This window comes from Corvus hawaiiensis, chromosome 12 (assembly GCF_020740725.1).
Source record: "Corvus hawaiiensis isolate bCorHaw1 chromosome 12, bCorHaw1.pri.cur, whole genome shotgun sequence".
NCBI classification, from domain to species: Eukaryota; Metazoa; Chordata; class Aves; order Passeriformes; family Corvidae; genus Corvus; species Corvus hawaiiensis.
The window spans coordinates 20,975,441-20,995,485 of record NC_063224.1 but is presented as its reverse complement, the minus strand read 5'-3'; the positions used below and the strand labels follow the sequence as shown (position 1 = coordinate 20,995,485).

General features: G+C 39.4%; 1 protein-coding gene across 3 annotated transcripts in view; it reads left to right on the top strand.

Moving 5' to 3' along the window:
- Positions 1–19,225, top strand: part of LRP3 (LDL receptor related protein 3) — a 35,844-nt gene extending 16,619 nt beyond the window's left edge. For 2 of the 3 annotated variants that reach the window (XM_048316511.1, XM_048316512.1), the window contains 5 exons: positions 1,934–2,072; positions 11,041–11,249; positions 11,533–12,619; positions 13,806–13,938; positions 14,855–19,225. In XM_048316511.1, the coding sequence (XP_048172468.1) occupies positions 1,934–2,072; positions 11,041–11,249; positions 11,533–12,619; positions 13,806–13,938; positions 14,855–15,661 (2,375 nt within the window). In that variant the 3' untranslated portion in view covers positions 15,662–19,225. Of the gene's footprint in view, positions 1–1,933; positions 2,073–2,895; positions 3,030–11,040; positions 11,250–11,532; positions 12,620–13,805; positions 13,939–14,854 lie in introns of those variants that run through there. The other variant, XM_048316513.1, reaches the window with a different exon arrangement.
- The last annotated feature ends 820 nt before the right edge of the window (positions 19,226–20,045 follow it).

The following is a 20,045-nucleotide window of genomic DNA, read 5'->3' as shown; positions in this document are numbered from 1 at the left end:
AGTTTTGCGTAATTTTGATTCTGTTCTATTGCAAGCACTATGAATAAGGGATATTAATCCAGAACATTATTTGCTACAAGGGCAGCAGAAATATTTGCACAGGTGTTACTGGAAGCCTCTGGATAGTGCTGTCTGGTGTATTTGTTCTTTCACTTTGTGCATTCTGTTTCCTTCCCATTTTGAAGTGTTACTAACCTGGCAGTTAAGAAATGCAGCCTTTCCAGCTCCTTTTTGTGTTTGCTAGCTCTTGGTCCTCTTTTGCTGCTGTGATACGTTGATGCAGTAACAAGTATATGAAGGATCACATTTATAGACCTAAAGAAACTGAGAACTAGAGTTGGAATGTCTTGTGGATCTTAAATTTGCTTTTATAATTCTGTAATTGCAACTGGATCTCAGTATTTTCCAGCATCTAGCATGGAGCCGCTCTGGTTTTAGAAATGTGATAACGAAAGTGTTCCTGTTTTTGTAACTGCATTACTGCAAAATATTTGTTTGGAAACAGATGTTTTCATGTATTTAAGTATTCTGTATGTTTTTGTGGCCTTTGAAACTAGTAGGAGTTATATGCATGTATTTCAGTGGAATGCTGTACCTGGAGAGTAAAAATAATAGCATTTTTATGTTTTGCCTCAGGTAAGTTACTCGCCTCATGCTTTTTGTATTCCTGTGGCTCTCACTTCAAAAGTGCTTACTGTGAACAAACAGAATAGTGCCAGGCCTAGGTTTCCTGGAGGGGACGTGCTGCAGCCCAGCCCCAACCAGGAGCTCTGCAGGCAGCCATGCCACCTGACTTGACTGCAGCCAAGTAGCTTTGCTGGTGCTCCTTCCTTCCATCCCTCCAGTGCAGCTAAATCTGATCTTGACTGGGAATTGAAAATGATGTATTTATGTGGCTTGTTTTCAAGCAATATCATAAATATCTCATTTATGTATTTGGATGCATATGTGTATGAGGCGACAAGGTACAGGCAACTTTTTCTTTCCCTTGCTGCGTTTTTCAGCTACAAGAATGTAAGCTTCTGTCAGAAACTGGGATAATCAGCTGCAGTCCACAAGTCATGCTCTAGATAGTAATTTGTTTTGAAAATAGTTTAAATAATATTTTTGGAGAATGTTTAGAATAGCTATTGCATTACAGAGAATCTTCCCTCTTGTAGTCTGCTAAGAGTACATTTTCCTATCAGAACAGCTTTTCAACTTGTCCTTGGAACATTTAATTTTCATTTTTGAATTGTTTAATTACGAATTAGTAGTATTTGGTTTAGCCCGCTGTTTTCCATAGGAAGAACTAAATGTGCTTTGAAAATGCTGAGCTTTATTTGGCCTTGTTTGCTCCTTTCTCTCTCTTGAAAATTTTTCCCATCTATGTGAGTTCAGAAGGAATTTACTAATGTTCAATGAAAATATTTAACATTGGACTCCAGTTTACATTTTTGTGGGAGGGGCGGGAGTGTGGTGGGTGGTGGTATTTTTTTAAGCCTTAAAAACTCTTCAGGTCTGTCATATGGTTAAGAGAATAAACAACGTGTCCAGGAACATGTTACAACAATATGAACTACTAGCTACTTTACAGTTAATATGGATCTTCTTTACTTGCTGGGTGACCTACCTAGGCTTTGGGAAGCTGGTAAGAAGGATTTCTGTCTTACATTCTCTTGGCAGATCCATGCAGTAATATTGATTGTGGCCTGTGGTAGATTCATACAAGATTATCGATTGGTCCTGCATTGAAATGCAGGTTATGCTTACCTACACTTGGTGTGGGTGTCCTGATTAAAAAAACAGGGCAGGGAAGAAACCGGTAAGAGGATAAAACTGTTGACTCTCATATGTCTGCAGTCTCCAGAAACTGATGAAATCTCTTGAAGCTAATATGAATTGTTGATTAGGCAAAGCATTAACAATATTATTTTTCTCCCCTTATTAACAGCTGCTTGCAGTGGAGAACTGGAACAGCACACAGAGAGACGGGGAGTCATCTATAGTCCTTCTTGGCCATCGAACTATCCTCCAGCTGTAAACTGCAGCTGGTACATTCAAGGAGATCATGGAGACATGATAACAATTAGGTATGGTTTGATATTTGTGGAGCTAAAGGATTGCTGTGCTGAAATAAAACAAAACATGAGTTCTTACATGATACACCAATGTGAGGCTCTCTTCAGAGCTACTGGATGATTGAAGAAAACTGAAATTGGTTGCACTGGAACATGGCTGCAGGTTGGGCACCTCTCTCTTTTTAAAAATGCTTCACTGTGTCTTGTTTCTGTAGGCTACTTCTGACATCCATTATTATACAAGTCACTTGCAGTCTTTTAATGTATTTATCTTCACAGTGCCTGTGTGAGATGTCATATACCTCTGACAGATGAGAGAGTGGGAAACAGCAATATATTTACTCACATTAAATAGTCCCATTTTCCTTCATTGCTTATAAATAGGATTAGGTGAAGGTTATAAAACCTGCAACAGCCTCAGTGGTATGTAAAATTCTTAGAGAAAAAATGGTATTTTCACTAACATCTTGAAATGGTGCTATGTTTAATAGACAGTTGAAGATAATTATTGCTTATTGTTACTTGTTTGCCAAAAGACACATGCTTTTCTGCTTAATAATTTTTTCCAACAAATCAAACAATAGTTAGCATTTGTGGTACAATTTCAGCTCGATTCTAGAAAAATGCTGTTCAATAAAGACTAAAATATATTGCAAATGGTTTGTTAAGAATGTTTAGGGTTTAATATGAGCATACTTTGAACGTGCTTAATTTCTCTGGGCTAATGGTAGAATCCTTCATGAACCAAGAATTTCTTACTTAAAAATAAAACCTAAGAGAAGTTTTTTGGGAGGGTTTAGTACTATTTGACACCATCTGTTCATTCTTTGCTCAGCTGCTTAAAAGGACTGCAAAACCTCTTCAACTGCAGATGCTCAGAAATTGAAAACAAATCTGCCACAGATAGAACAAGAGGAAGGCTTCACCATCTGTAGTTCAAAACAGGAACTACTCACCAAAAGTAATGAAGTAAATACCTGCCAGCATTTGAAATTCATAAATAGAAACACGCTTTTAAACCCCATTACATTACATGAGACTTGGGGAATTTGTTTCAAAGCAGAGATTGTTGGAAACTGAGAAGGCATGCAAATGAGACACAGGACTTGACTCTAGAGAATAATGCTGCTATGAAATAATTATGCTATGAAAATGTCTCAGAGCTCCAGTTAGAATTAGGACTCTCCTCTGCAAGTATGAGTGTAACAGAGGCTAAAGAAGTAAAGGAATGTGAGGTGTGGAAACTGGTAATAATGTGTGTACAGTTTAGATGTATGCACAGCAATATGACTTGAAAAATTTCTTCTTAATGGGTTTGTTTTCTATCACTGAATACACAGCCATATCCTGCCCTCCTCTGCACATGCAAACAATAGAAACTATGTGTTTACATCCCAGGGACTAGTGTTGTGGTGTTATGTTTCTGACTATAAATGTACTTGGAATGACTCACTCCAGTGTATGAAATCCAAAATGTTACAGCATCTGGGGATTTCTTTACAAGGCTGTTGCCCTTGTAATGCAAAGGATGTAAAAGAAGGAGCTGACTTGCCTAGGCTAAGAGGTTTCAAATGCAAACCCGTTTTCTGCTTACCAGTTGGATATGCTTCTTATTCTAACAGTGTGTTGGTAAGGGTATAAGAGTACCTTTTAAAATTTTCCTAGGAAATTCTAACAGTTCTTGTGCTAACATCTGGATTTTTAAAGGTTTCAAAAAAGCCCATCTCCTTTGTGTTGTTTTACACAGTGTGCGCTTCCTTTGATCTTGAATTCTCATTGACAATAAGACAGCAGCGTTATGTGAGAGATATATATAATGAGATACAGCAGGAGTCATTAAGGGATAAAATTGCAATTGAAAGTATTTTTTATTTCTAAACTGTTTGCACTTGGTCGTTATTTTTTATAAACCTGTTTTTCATCAGCTTTCAGTAGAACAGTGACCCGATCTACATGTGGATGTAAGATGCTGGCTTCTATGGCCGTGTCCTTTAGAAGCTATGTCTTAATGTCTGTCTTTCATGTGTATATTGATTTTCTTCATATCCTCACATTTCCATGCTTATTGTTTTGCTTTATAGTTTACTTTTTAGAAATCCTTGCGGGAGCTTTCCCGTGAACAGGAAGTGTATGTTCTTTGTGCTTATACCACTCTATATGCGCACTTCAATACTTTCTTTCAAGTTAGCGTGTCTGATGGAATGTTCTGGGAGCAAGTCTGTAGCCACTGTTTTCCAGGAGTATGTTATGTCTCTTTAAATTCAGGTAATTCAGGAAATTCAGTTGCTAGTTATTGTTTTGGAAACTACCTGATTTTTCCACCCATTTTCTCCATTTTTATGCTTTTTTTCCACGGAGGATTACATAAAATCATGTAAGATCAGATAAAGATGTCATATGCAGTAACTGCCTTTGTACCATCGTTTACAGGCTTTATAGGTTTATGTTTCCTCATATCTGAGAAAAAGACGAAAAAATTTTTGTTTAGCAGTTGCTAAAAAAACTGCATCAGCAACTGCTGATGGTTGTAATTAACCCTGGTGTAGTGTAGGTTACGGGGGTTCTGGGGTCCAGTCGGGACGGCCGGACGTAGACGGTGACGGATGGAGACGAGAGATCTCTATAGGCAGGTCTTGGGACACAGTCGGTTTATTGTAAAGGGCGTGGGTATTGGGGCACTGCTCAGAGCTGGTAGACTCAGCTCTGAGCAGGCCCAAGAGAGCAAGAGAGTGAACGGGTGAGAGAGAGAGTGTAAGAGCAAGAGTGGAAGAGAGAGCAGGAGAATAGAATGGAAGAGAGAATGAGAATGTCTGAAGTCCTGGTTACAATACAATAAATCATCTTCTGCACTGAATATTCTAATTGTCACTAACCAATCTAATACAAGATACAAATCCTATAGCATTTACATACAGCCTATAAGAGTTCTTATATTACCATAGTGTGTTACATCTTAACTTCTAAAAACTACTCTTTGGACCCCTTCTGCTGAGCTAGTAGGGTCTGCTCTGACCCTTGGACCTGTTTGCAAGCAGAGGGTATTGTTCCATCAAGAGGGGATTACTTCAGTCGGCCATACCATTGTTTTCTAGTTGTTCAGTAACTAAGACCTGGTATTTCAAAAGTGGCTTTCATTTCGATGTTGCCTGTAGTTTTCATATTCCCAAAATCTTTTGTCAGGCAATCATATTGCCAAGGCTTTCCTGTTTCATCTTCCCCAACAGTGTAGGTAGAGTATAAATTTATTATTTTATTATTGGAATTTAGGGGATTGAGAGTAAGATGTTCTCCATATTCAGAATTCAAGATAGGAGTATTGAAAAGCAATCTACTTAGTGACCCACTCAAGCTGTCTCTTACTAATTGAGGTGAGGGGATCACCTTCATTGGCTTTTACTTCAGTGATTCATGACACTGGCTTTGGAAAAAGAAGTTGTCAGGTACCATTTGAGTTTCAATTTCTGCATAAAATTGAGGTCTGTTCATGTATGCTTGCTGGTCTGTAATTGTGTGAAGAGTTAAAGGGACTGCTTCATAGTCTATTTACCAAACTCGTAGTGTTTCAGAATTTGACATTAATTGGAAAAAGCCTCATAATAGCCATTTACTTGCTCAGCTTTTGAAGAAACAGTCTCAGTGTCTCTTGCCTAAGTTTATGCAGTTAGCTGGTGCTTGGGAGCTGGGAGGAGAATAGGGCTTTCCTGACTTAGATCCTTTTGCTTCAATGGTTAAGCAGAAGTTTTTAATGAGCCAGTTAAGTCACCAGTTGTTCAGTCTACACTTCCTGTGAAGCTGGCAAATAGAAGTAACTTTTCTTACTTAATTGGCTGGTTGATTTTATTTTGGGACTGTGCTCTACTGACCTATCCATAATATTTATTTCCAATTTTTAAAATGAGTTTAGAGGGCCAAATTGGACATTTACTTTTTTATTTATTTACTAATTGCTTTCATTCAGATTTTGCATCCCATGCGTGTCCTTTTCCAGTTACTAAGAAAGCTTTCTTTTTCTTTAATCTGTAGTCCCTCGTGCCTAAATTACTGAAAGGGTTGTAGAGAATTCCCTACATTATTTATAGAAGTACTTTTTTTCCTAGCTGCTGCTGTTCCTTTCAGTGCAGATGGAAAAAACCTAAGCTCTGCTAAGCATTAGTTTTGCAGGAAGCACATTTTTCTCATACATATAGACTGTTAATGTGTGTTTATGATAATCTGGCTTAATGAAGTACTTTCCAGCAACATAAAAATACTTGTCAGTTAACAGGAAGATACCATTGTAGGCTGTTATTTCATGTGAGTACATAGGCGAGAACTGATATATATGACCAACCCTGTAATTTTCTGTAAACTCCTGGAGTTCTGCTCACTGTTGGAGGTAACCTCTTTTTCAGTATCATGCCACTGAAAAAATAATCAGATTCATTTACTGATTTCTGCAGAATTCAGTAAAAACAAGATTTAGTGCTGCATTTCTCAGTTCACACTGAGTTGTTCTGATCCTCAGATTCTGAATACTTTCAATGTTTAATAGGCTATTGTTGTACTTTTCTATAAAAATATGGAAGAGGCATTCCAAGAACAAGACAATAGCATCTTTCAGGAGAGACAAAACCTGCAAAATTTGGTCCAATAATTTTGATACTGTACACCAGTCTCCTTCTATACTCCTGTATTGTTTTGGAGATCCACAGGTAGCAGTGAGAACAGCCTAAGGGCCAGACCATTTTAAAGGATGTTCTGTGGTGGGTGTTGTATTTTGTTAACACTGTAGTTCTAGTACTTGAAATACCAATGTTTGACTGCTTTTCCTTTCCTTGCCCTGTGAACTAGGCTGTGTGCTCTGGTTCTGGAGAGGAAAAAAAACCTGGAGGAAAGCCAGGTTCTCCTTCCCTTTATCACCAAGTGCCAAGATACCAAAGCAGGGGAGCATTGCCCTAGAAGTGAAGCTCTTGGGTGGAGGGAGATGTGTGGAGCAGGTGGGGTACAGGGGGGAAGGCTGTAGTTGAGGAGTGCCAGGGCTGGAGTTTAGCGCCACTGTGCACTACAGCTTGCATGGTAGGATGGACCTTTGGGTCCATGTTCCTGTGCTTCAGAACTGTTGGAGGGCTTTTCTGGAGAAGATCAGTGACTGAGCAGACCTGTCTTCTGGTTTTCCTCTCAAATCCTGTGCTTCCCTGCCCAAGATGTTTAAAAATACTGCAGTACTGACTGGTGCTGCATGAGATATGGGTGATGTTATACATAAGTACTCTCTGTTTCTGTATGGCTCCTGTTTTTTTGTTTAAGTCACAAAAAATGATGTAGCTTTTTGATACAAAGGGTCTGAGACTTCCCTCAAGAACAGTAACTACAGACTTCAGTACTTCTCCAAAGACCATACAATGTCTGTATAGTCCTACAAGCAGTACAAGCACAAGTCTTTGTCCTGTATTTCCACTGTATACCAATACACATTCAACCACTGGACTAATCCTTTTGATAGAAAAATTTGCATTCCAGTTTGAGAAAGCTCAGCTGAATAAATAAATGTTTTGTGGGTAGCAGGATTAAATTATTCTTCAGAGGACTGTAACAGAGCAGCTCTAGATCTAATTACAGATGAAGAAAGAAGTGAAGTAGTAGAGGCTGAGTGCAGTATTCGGGACTCTTGGCTAAAATAAATCAGTTGGCTACTTGTTGTCAGAGTAGTGTGGCAGAAACTTCTGACACAAAACCTTGTTGTCATAAATGCCTTATAAAGTGAAGCCAAATTTTATATACTTTAAAGTGCAAACATATGTATTCCATATTGTTTTCATATTTCTTTGCAAGGTACTGTTTTTTATGGTGAGGGCTTGTTCAAGTATATAATGGTTTTGGTCTTGTGTAAAATCACCATCAACGTAAATGAGGAAAAATTTGCTTCTAGTAGAGGCAATATAACTTAAAAGGGTTCTGAAATAGACTGGCAATGCCTTAATCAAAGGAAAATTTGTTGAAAATACATCTGTTGATTAATTTGCATAAGGTGGAACATAATTGCTTTGACTTTGCTTTGGCCCTTAGCAGAAGAAACTTTGTAACTGCTGTGGTATATCTATTACATATAAAATTTCATGTTGGAACTAGAACATATTTGAGAGAAATTGTGTTTGAAACTCCTAGGCACTTGGGATTAAGATGTTTGTTTTTGTAAAAGAGTTTGCTCTTGTGAATGTTCTGTATTGCCCTTTTTGAATACCAAGGCATTTTTTTCAGTAGCTTGTGTATCTCCGAGAGGCACGGTGCTCTCAGGGAGTCTGTTGAATGAGGTGCTTCCTTGCAAGTCTGTTCTGCCTCATGACCCTTGTACTCTGTGGCCAAAGTTTGGATTTGTTAGTGGGGAAGTGTGGGATTCTGCTCTGAATCTGAGATCCACAACTGACACTCAGGAAAATCAGTTATCTTCTGTATGCCTGGTCTTCTGCATTGGAAGCTGAAACTAAAGGTTATTCCTCTTCCACAACCAAAAAAAGCTGTTTATTAGCAATGTACAATACCAGATCTTCAAGGTTCAAGTAAAAGATATTAATTATACATGAATGCAGGCTCTTGAGATGTATTGCTGTCATCTGCAAAGGAGTTTGTAAACAAGGTATGTGCATGTAGCTGACTTTTCTGTACTCTTCCTTTGTGTGAATCTTTAAAAGTGTTAAATATTTTTCTTTTCTTTCTAGAAAGAAATGCATTTTAAAGTAGGTTATAGGCAGCTTATTGCATAGGCAAATTCTCTCCTGGATTTGTGCAGTCTGTCTTGTGTAACCACACTATGGCTGAATCATTTACTTGATAGACAAAAGTAGCTCTTTTCACCAGAGGGGGGAAAACGAGCGGCTGTGGGACCCAGTTGGCGTGGTGGGAACTGGGTGAGATAGGAGAACAATTTGTTTTCCTCTTTAAGGTTGATCCTGGTACATCTAAAATAATTACGTAAGTAAACGATCAAAAGATTTAGTAAATGAACTTGTTTGTATCACACAAACAGAAGTTTTTCTAGTAATTTCTACCCCCCCATCCTTCCCAGTTTTGTGTTTCCATTTCTTGATTTAGTGACTTAGATTTTCTTAAAAACTTTTGTTGTTGGGAAGATAGGTATTTCTAACACTTAGTCCAAAAGGTTTCATTAAAAAAATCCTATTAACAATCCTCCAAGTAGATGATAGAAACTCTACATGATGTGTGGTGCCAAAATGAGTTAAAGAGAACAATGATGTGGTAGCCATATGTGATGCTCACATCTCATGTAACAAACAAACTTTATGTGAGTACCTATAGCTTCCCTGATGCTTTGGATAATTCCTCTTCACGATGCAGTGGCTGTTCGCTTTCTTGGTCATTAAAACATTTTATGCGTAACACCTGTAACAGAAATACTCTAGTTTATCTTTGAATGACTGAGTACTTAAATATTTTTATTTTGGCTGCACAGTTACCTAAAACTTCCTTGCAAAATATGCTGGTTTCAGAAGCTTGGTGAGATTGCTTATAGTGAAGAATTAAGTGCTGTGGGAATATTTCTTCACAACTGGGAAGACACACAGAGGTTGGTGGGAGAGGAAGAGTTAGAAGAGGAAGGAGATATTTCTGGGTGGATTGTCCTTGCACATATGTTGTTTGTCATCTCTAAATTTCTATTTTAACTTAGCACTTTCAGTGCTCTCTTACTTCTCATGCTCTTGCTGATAAATTTTTTTTTTCAGAGTTATTAAGCCAATGTGTTTGGCAGAACCTACAGCTGTGGCTAGGCTAAGTCTCCTGCTTAAATGAATTAGCAAGTTTACATAGTTACTGTTCTTTCCCTTTCAGCTTCAAAGGTCAAGATCTGGCAGGCATTGACAGCCTTTTGTAAATTCACATTGATATCAGAAAATTATCTTTCCATTTATCTTTTTCAAAGAATTTGTTTATGAAAAAGCCTTTATGGAAGGAGATCTGTATCTCACAGCAGCTTTTCTGCCTTTCTGAAAATTCTGTCTAGATATCTGCATGGAGCATGCACAAACTTCTACCACATCAATTTGGTGTAGCTGAGTTACATAAAAGAGGACGAAAATTCATTTCTAAGTGTGCTTTTTTCCTAATGAGTATGCTTTTCTGTGCAGTCTGCAATCTGCTATTGTCATTGCAGATTGCTGAATACAAATGCTATCTGTTTCATCAGAGAACAAATACCACATATGGTTTCTGAGCCACAGGTTAGGGAGTATAATCTGGTTGTGTTCAGTGTTCTGCAAACAGTCAGGGCACCTCTTTGTACCAGATAAGCTACTATTGAATCATCACTGGGCTTGTGTCAGCAGAAGGGCTAGAAATTTGACTGTAAAAGGTTATAGTCTTATTTGCTCTGCATTTGCACTCCCAGAAGGGGAATATTTTAATCTTTGAATTAAAAGATAATGGTGTTAGATTTTAGGTTCCATTTCCACCCTTATTCTCTTGTTCTCTCCTTGCCCATCCATGGCTCGAAGAGTGGATTTCTGTCTCTCATACTTAGTCCTTTAGGGTACTTTGTACTGCTTCCTATTGTTCTTTTGCCAAGACACTAGTCACCCCTGACATCCCTAGTTTCATAGCTTTTACGGTTGGAACTGACTGCTGAAATTAATCTACCTTCTGTAAAATGTATTCTGGAATTTTGCTTTTCCTCATATATGTATTTTAGGAAGCAGTTTTATTTAAGGAGTGAGTAAAAGAGGAATCATTCTTTCGCTTTTGGAGCTATTTTGATGTGATGTTTGTGCTTGTGAGATGGGTGCTTTTCCAAATTGGGGGATGTGCTTTGTTTCTGTATACTCAAAGTAGTATATAGAAGGTAGATGTTTCATTATCTTTGAATGTGATATCTTTATGTCAGCACTGCTTGGTGCAGAAAGTCAGCTGTTAGAGTCTGTTCTTTCTCTGTTAGGCTTTGTTCCAGATACATGTCCTCTTTGTAACTTGTGCTTTCTTTTGTTCTTAACAGTTTTAAGAACTTTGATTTGGAAGACTCTCAGAAGTGTGCAGTAGACTGGTTGATGATTGGCCCATCTTCCAAGAGGGAGGAGTACAAAGTGTGTGGATCTTCCATACCTCCATCTTTCATCTCTGCAAGGGACCATGTGTGGATATTTTTTCACTCAGATGCATCAAGCTCAGGACAGGCTCAGGGATTTCGCCTTTCTTATATTAGAGGTAAAATCTTACGGTTTTGTTGGCTTCACTTTATACTCACTCTGGCAAAACTTGGAAGACAGTAGTACTTTTTTTTTGACAGGTGTCTTGGGCCATTGATGACTATAAAGTATTGGTGTGGTAACACTGATATTATTTGCATGTGGGTTTTTAACAGTCTTCCTGAAGTGTACTGACCTGACTGATTGACTTATGACATGCAGGCTAGTAGATGTGGAAAAGTTATATCAGATAGTTCTGAAAATTTTGATACTGATTTTTTTCTCCTTGTTCTCTTTCGCAGGAAAGATAGGTCAGTCTGTGTGCCAGTCAGATGAATTCCATTGTGCAAATGGGAAGTGTATTCCCAGTACTTGGAAGTGTAATTCCATGGATGAGTGTGGGGATAACTCAGATGAGAAAAATTGCACTGTCCCTCCAACAGACCCTCCATCCAGCATCTGTCCCTCAGGAATGTTTCAGTGCAGCGCAGCCCACTCCACCAAATGTTTGATGAACGAGCTGAGATGTAATTCAGTTAAAGACTGTGGTGATGGTTCAGATGAAGATAATTGTCCTGACCTTTCCTGTGGCAAAAGGCTGGGTAATTTTTACGGATCTTTTGCTTCCCCAGACTTATTCCGTGCTGATCACAGCAGATCAGACCTTCGTTGCACATGGTATGTGGACACACAAGATAATCGGCATGTTCTGTTGCAGCTCGATTTGCAGTTAGGCTACAATGACTATGTAAAGGTGTATGATGGCATTGGAGAGAGAGGTGATAAATTAATGCAGACGTTTTCGCACCACAACAATAGGCATTCAGTGAGCGTGGAGTCATCAAAGGGCCAACTCACTGTCTCGTATCATGCCCGCTCCAAGAGCACTGGCCATGGATTCAATGCAACGTATCAGGTGAAAGGCTATTGCCTTCCTTGGGAACACCCTTGTGGAAGTGATGAGGAGTGTTTCACGGATAAGCAGCATTGTGATGGCTGGTGGCATTGTCCAAATGGCAAGGATGAGGAGAATTGTCCCGCTTGCCAGAAGAACGAATACCCATGTGAAGGAAACAGTGGGCTTTGTTACTCAATACTTGACCGCTGTAATAACCAGAAGAACTGTCCAGATGGCTCAGATGAAAAAAACTGCTTTACTTGCCAGCCAGGAAACTTCCATTGTGGGACAAATCTGTGCATCTTTGAGACTTGGCGCTGTGATGGCCAAGAAGACTGCCAGGATGGAAGTGATGAACATAACTGCCTGGTGATCGTTCCCAGGAAGGTCATCACAGCTGCTCTGATTGGGAGTCTCGTGTGTGGCTTGCTGCTAGTGATAGCACTGGGTTGTGCGTTTAAATTATATTCTCTGAGGACCAGGGAATACAGGTTAAGTGTCTTGCTTTGTTGATGTTTTCATAGCTGTGGTGATTTTTTCTTTTTTGTTTAAAGGAAGAAAAAGTTGATTCTTAACCAGAGAATTTGCAAAATACTGTGAAATCGAATCCAAGGACTTGATGACAGCTAAATAGTAGTCACTGCATTAGGCTTAGAGAAGATTTCTGGGAGTAGTGAGGGGAATATCTGTGATGTGTGAGAAATACATGTTTATTGTGCGGCATGGCAGAATCTGTATCTAACCTAATCTGTCTTGAGCAGTTTCCTTTTCCTTCTCCTCCCCTTGCTACAAACCCCTTGCCCCTGCCAAAAACTGAATGCTGAACTGCTACAGTGAAGTCTTCACTGAATCTGAATTGAATAACCTTTCACCCCTCCCCAAATATGCTAGTTCTTAGTTCTGCTAAAAGCGATGTCCTGCTATGGTGGGGCCTCTTCTGAGTGGGAGCTGTCCATGGTATAGCCTGTGCTCCTTTACCCTGGTCCTATAAGCCTCATTTTAGGTGTAGCGTGTGTGTTTCTTTGCCTGTGTGTTACATGTATGTGCAAGTGGGGTTCTGCTTTGTAGGAGACAGTCATAAGGGACTTTCTGGTTCCCATCTCTTGTCATGTGCACCAGCTCTGTGCTATGCTGCTGACACTGTTTTAAACAGTGTGCTTTACATTCTCTCCTGATCAAATCTGCATGATTAAGAACCTGCAAAAGAACTGCTGTTGCTAAGGTGTGAATCTCAGTGCCTCTGTTCTGTCAGGACTGCCAAACCTCTCTGCAACTGCAAGCTGCCCCTGTTGTGTGATTGTTTCCAATTCTTAATGGAGTCTTAAAAGTCTTTTCAAAAAAAAAAACCTTTGGGCCCTTGCTGAAGAAGTTACTGCTGTTACTGGCACAACAGCTACTGGCTGGTTGAAAAAACTTCGGTTGCCACAGTGTCCAGCCTGAGACTGCACTAGAGAGTTTGCTGGTTTGATTCATTCATATTTATACCCTGTACTCTTAGTCCTTTTGTTTGTTTTAGCATCCTGGTAAGATTTTCATGGAGCTTAGTGGAAGGTTTGTGGTTTTACTCCTAGTGCGAGCTCATTGGCAGTGCTCATTAATGGCAGTGCTCATTAATGTCAGGGAGGCAGGATAAACTGTTCCTTCTCTTCCATGTTTTCTCTCTGGTTCTGTTTCCAGAGCATTTGAGACTCAGATGACGCGACTGGAAGCAGAGTTTGTGCGGCGGGAAGCTCCACCTTCCTATGGACAGCTGATTGCACAAGGACTTATTCCCCCAGTTGAAGACTTCCCCGTATACAATGCATCACAAGTATGCAGACACAAGTGCTAATGAATATTTCAGCTGCCAAACTACTATAAATTAGATAAAATCTATCTGGAACTGTATTTCCGTGGCTGTGCTAATTATATTGAAGTAATGTAAAAATGTGTATACCCACAGTTCCTCAGGTGCTGTGGGTAGTTTTGAATGCATTAAATGTATTTGTTGGGGAACAGCAGTGAGATAAGCACTTTTGCTGTATGTCAAGACAGAATGAATAAAGTCAGAGAGAAAGGTCAGAAAGTAAATAGAAAAAGAAAGGCTTTTCAAGCTGAAACTGTAAATGCACCTGAAATGATAAGAAAGTCTCTAGCAGTATTTTTGGAAAATTCTTGATTTTCCAAAATGATTGTTTTTCATTTACAGATAAATTACAGTGGCAAGCCATTATGTCATTCTATTTCATTGCTGAGTACTCAAAAGCTCTTGTACCCTGTCAGAAGTATTCAGCTGAGGTATAGTTCCTAGTGTGATAATGCACTTGTAGTTTGCTACTCCAGTGGAAAATTAACTTCCTGGGTAGACAAGTAGAGTTTAAACTCATAAAGGAAACACTGTAAGGGACAGAAGTTGTGGCTGCCCTTCCCTGGCAGTGTTCAAGGCCAGGTTGAATGGGGCATTGACCAACCTGATCTAGTGGGAGGTGTTCACAGCAGGGAATTTGGAATTAGATGATCTTTAAGATCCCTTGCAAGCCAAACCATTCTATGAATCTGTGAGAGTCTTCTGGTACAGGCAGAGCTGTCTTTGGTGTTCTCAAATATTTTGTTAGAAAATACGCATTTAACAAGGAAGCACAGGGATCAAGTCTGAGTATTGTGGTAAAGTGGAGATATTCTTGGGGAGAACGGGGTTTAGAAGTCTTTTGAGTATGTGTGAAATGCTAGTAACCTCTGTGTTACAGGCTTCTGTGCTGCAGAACATTCGAACAGCCATGAGGAGGCAGATGAGACGACACTCGTCAAGACGGAGCTCATCTCGGCGGCGCTTGGGCAGGCTCTGGAACAGACTCTTTCACAGACCTCGGGTGAGAGGACAGATCCCACTCCTGACTCCTGCCCGCACCTCACAGACTACACTGGGTGATGGAATCATCAGCAGTGCTGATGGGACTGTTCGGAGTCCTGCACCTTCCCCAGAAGGACCTAGTTTAGAGGCAAATGGCCAAGCCAGGGGCCCACAGGAAGCTGGATGTAGCAGCGTGCAGCCAGAGACTGAAATTACAGAGCCATCGCCTTCCAACATCTTACACCCAAATACTTGCACAGCAGCACATGCAGAGCCTGAGGCTGGATACACTGATAAATCCTTAAATGCTGACTCTGACAGAGAGCTTAAGCAGTCCAGTAAAGTAGATACAGGAAAGGCTTTCAGAGATCCTTTATCTGAAAGTGTTACAGAAACGATCCATGGTGGGTCAGTATCCAGGAGGACCGTCCCAGAGGACAATAGTTTAAGTGGAAGTCATCCACTGAGTGAAGATCCATGTAGATTACCCTTAAAAAAGTGGGAGTCTGGTTATCCAGACAGCCCTATGAATGTTCATATCCAAGTGGATGGACAAAACCACTGTTGCCCTAACTCATACCAGGAGGAGCCTTTGGATGTTCATGCGGCTTGTTGCCATTCTGTGGAAGTGCCAATGTTACAGTCATCTACTTCCCTCTCCGAAAACAATACCAGTGATGATGAATCTTTACTTGTTTGCTAATAAAAATTTCTGGTTTGTCCATGTAAATTTTATAACTTCATTGTTACTTCAATGCACTTTGATGATAGGTGGTATGTTTGTGCTCCCAACTTTCTCTCTTCAAACAAGTGTGCTTTAATTCCACAGTGAGTGCAGTACAAGACTAAATAGGACAAGTTTATGTCACCGTTGCTATTCCTGAAACTCCAGTGGGGCAGAAGTAGGCCACTATGTGATGTCAGGGGCTAGGAGAACAGGAATGTGTCACTGCAGTTTGGAGGCATCTCCATCCTCTGGTAGTTTTTCTGTACTTTTTACTCACTCTGCATTCAGTGTTTCTTTGCCTTTCATTGGTCTTCCTGAACTAGAGAACTAACTCTGTTGGAACCTGGGGCAGACACCGGTCATTGTAATTCTGAGTACTAACTGACAACAAGTAACACTGTTGTCTTTTTAGGCATAATAATTTAAATAAAATTTAATAATTTTAATTACAAATATGTAGGAGGAATTAAAATCCCCTGTAGCTTCCCCTTTATAGAAACTGCTCACTTCTTTTGATCCCTTCAGAAATGTTTTGATGGCCACGTGTACCTTGAAGCATCCACTAAATCCGAAGTTTCTGTATTGTATACTCAGAATGAAACCAGGTGTCTTAGCTACTAAAGCTTTGTAATGAGAGTATAGCAGTGTTCAGTGTAAGTGGAGTGCATTGAATTCTAGTTGCAGCAATATTTCTTTTTTACATTGTCATGTGTTGCATTTTCTTCATAGTGATGTTGTGAGTGTTGCAGAATTATTTCCTCCTTCTCTACCCTCTTTTTCCTCTCCTCGTGTTTCCAGGGACTCTATGCTGATACCACTTTGAGGGTGCCTGAAGGACACTGAGGCTTTACAGCTCCTGGGGGCTGCACTGGGAAGCACTGAGCACTTGGTCAGGATCAGACTTCGGTTTTATTTTGAAATAAAATCTGTCTCACAAGTTTGCTTGTAAATCTGCTACGTAAGTGCAGATGTATAAGCCAGGAATTTTATTTATCTTTTATTTTTAGAGGATGTTATTTTGATTTTTTTATTTTTATTTGCTTTTTTTTCTTTGAAGAGCTGAAATAGATCAGTGCCGTTTTCAAAGCTGACACTGTGTGGATTGTACACACTTAAATGTAAACTGGTGCCTTTTTGGTTTTTTAGAGTGTAAGTAAAAGTAGGCAAGTTATTTACCTTTAAGAAGGTGGCATTGCAGAAGAGGAGTTCCTGCAGAATGACAGAACTCTGCTGTGTGATAGCTTGGTCCTGTTGTGATGGCTGGGGTGGTGGCCAGACTCTTGCTACTCTAACAAGAGCTCTGCTTCAATTCCCCCATGACACAGTGACAAATAAAAATGCTTTATAAAGGAGTTAACAAGGAAATTGATGCTGCTGCTCTGTAAACATTCGAGTGCTCCAAAACCTGTTTGTTGTTGTAGGAATTCAAGTTGTCCAGAGTTATTAACTGAACTTGTGAAATTGGAGTCTTTGACATCTGCAGGCCTGAGCTCTGCTGCCCACAGGACTTTCCTGGCTGTAAAGGCAAACAGGCTTCTGCAGTGAACAGTTAAGTTTACATCAAAGTGTCAAAGATTTTTTCCTTTAAATGGGTTATATTTAGCCCTGGATCTTTCACTAGGACTCCCTTTGGGGGAGTGCCTTGAAAAGAACAAGGAACTTTGGCCTACTAAAATGTAATATGGAAGAATTAAATAGAAGTGATTTTTTTTTCCTTTTCTGTTGCAAATTGGTTTCATACTGTGCATTCCAGGGTTAGAAGATTCAAATTCTTTAAGGGCATTAATACCAGGAAGGGCTTGTTGCAAAATGCATAACAAGAGTTGTAGTTGCGTTAAATAAATACTGCTCAGTCATTTTTTCCAAGTTCTTCTGTGATCAGAACTCATTTCATCAAAGAAAATGTAGTTTTGAAAGAGATCTTCCTTTCATAGCATTTGTAAACATTTTGGGTACATTCCACCTTTGCAAGGCCATGTACTGTAGTCATTGCACTCCAGAGTAGTTGTTTGCATCAAAGGCTACAGGTTTTAGTGTCTTTTTTTTTTTTTTTTTTTTTTTTTTGTCTAAAGGTAATTTAAAATACATAGACTTGTATGTGTAAGATAGTTACGTATAGTTAGGAGAAAGATTAAAGGTTTGTATTGTGTGGATATGGAAGGACCTTAGAAATACATGTGTATTTATTTCTGTTACAGAAAAATATTTCTGTAATAAAATAATGCTAATCATGCCATGCCTTAAACCATCACCATTATAAGGCTCATAAAGTTGAAATATGTACTCTGGAGTACTGCTATATTTTGGGAACAACCCTGAACAGCTAACACTACTTTAAGATGTGTAACTTCACATAATTTCTTACATGTATCATACATATTTTGTATACTGATGCATTTGGTAACTCAGTGAAAATTTCACTGGGAAAGTTTTACTTTGAGAAACTTTAAAACAAGTCCAGGTTAATGAAAATTTGATGTTGAAGCATACAGAAGTGTTCACAACCCTCATGACTGGACTATACAGCACTGCATCAATGAGAAATACAAGCCTGGTGCTCTTTGTAAGCACTAACTTCTGTATTCTGCAGGGCAGTTTTCTCTCCTAGCTCACCCCCTGCAAGGGAAGAGCCGTAAGTTCACTGTTAGTTTTACAAAAGAAATCTCTATGTTTGCACTCTGAGCACAAAGAGGTGCAGTGCAGTGCCCTGGAATGTCAATACCTGGATAAATCATAAAGTCTGCTTTAGTGTAATGTCTGCCCTTCCTCCATCTCTTGTAAGCATTAAACAGGGAATCAATCATCCTTGAAGGTACCTTGGTTCTGATTCATATAAACTGCCTCCTTGTATTCAGAACTTCTTAAAATTAGAAAAAAGGAAGAAAGTGGAAATGCAACACTTTAAAGACTATACAACCTTAAGTTAATCAGCTAGTAAATTTGTTAAATATTTTGTTACTTTAATAATGCTTTTCTGCACTCTAAAGATTTTTGTAGACCGGAAGCAAATTGTTTGTTTGTTTGGCTTTGGTTTTTTAAGATACACAGCTCCTCTGTCCAAACAAGCAAAAAAAAAAACTCCTTCCAAAAAACCTCCCTTCCAAAAATCTCTCTGAATAGAGAAGAATACTTACTGGTTTAAAAAGAATGCAAGCTCATAGGCAGCATAAAGGGGAAAAGTGATTCCCTTAATATTTTTCTCTGCTGCTATTAAAGCAGGGAATATTTCTGTTAGGAATTCTGGTACCTTCCAACTTGTCTATTACTCTGCAACATCCCCTAAACGTACTTGTTCTCTATTTCTGTTCTCTGCTTTGTGACTTTTTTGTTTGTTTTTAATTTGTTGTATATATTAATTTAGTTACAACATTTTACCATAGTGTGTGTACAGGCATATGGTTCAGGTATGGTGTTGTGTTTACCAGTATCTACTACTGCTTCCTGGACTGAGCAAGACACTAAGCAAGAAAGATGCTGGCATCATCGTACCTTGCCTTGCTTTGGATCTCTTAATTTTTAATAAAATTTCATGTGCCCAGAGCCTGTGGGTTTCTGACCATCACTCTTAACACCAAAGCTCGAGGATTCCTAAATTGTACTCCCACAGTCTTTGTTTGACTCTGACTCTTACGTGCCAACCCGTGACTCCATGTGTTGACATGAATGTGAAGGGGAGGGGGTGTGTTTTGGTTTGGTTTTGTACCTTTGGGGGTTTTTTATCATCTGCTATCTTTTCTGGCTGAAGCTAGTGGAAAGGATATCACTTTGTAAATAGTACATGTGAAATCTTGGCACTAGCAATTCACTGTTGTATACAGCTGCCTTTAAAATGTATGTATGCGTATATCCCAACGGAAAAAAAAGAAGCCCTGAAGTGTATGACTATTAGGGTAGTTAAAAACACAGTTTCTGAAGTACTGCCTCTGCCATTCCTGAGGCCAGTGCTTGTTTTGCTGATGCTGATGGTGATGCTTCTCCTTCCCTGTCTCTTTGAGGTACTGCTGGCTCTGTCTTGCTCTTTTTCAGAAGAAGGTGAAGGCTGAGTTACTTTGTGTTGACAGTGTTCTGCAGACTTGGAAGTCTTTATTTGTATTGAAGAGAACTGGACAGACTTCATGGTGATCCCAGATTTATCTGTAGCCATGAAGGATGGAAGGACACAGCTGGATGCAGAGGGATAATACCTTCTAGCCTAGCAGGAAATGTTTGCTTTGGTTTGCTTTGCTTCGCTTTGCTTTGTCATGAAATGCTCATTCAGCTACAGTGGCAGTGGCAGGAGCACTAATGTTTCAAACCATACCCTGAGGTGAGGCTGAAATGAGAATAACCCATGAAATGGAAATAGAGTAATAAATGATAC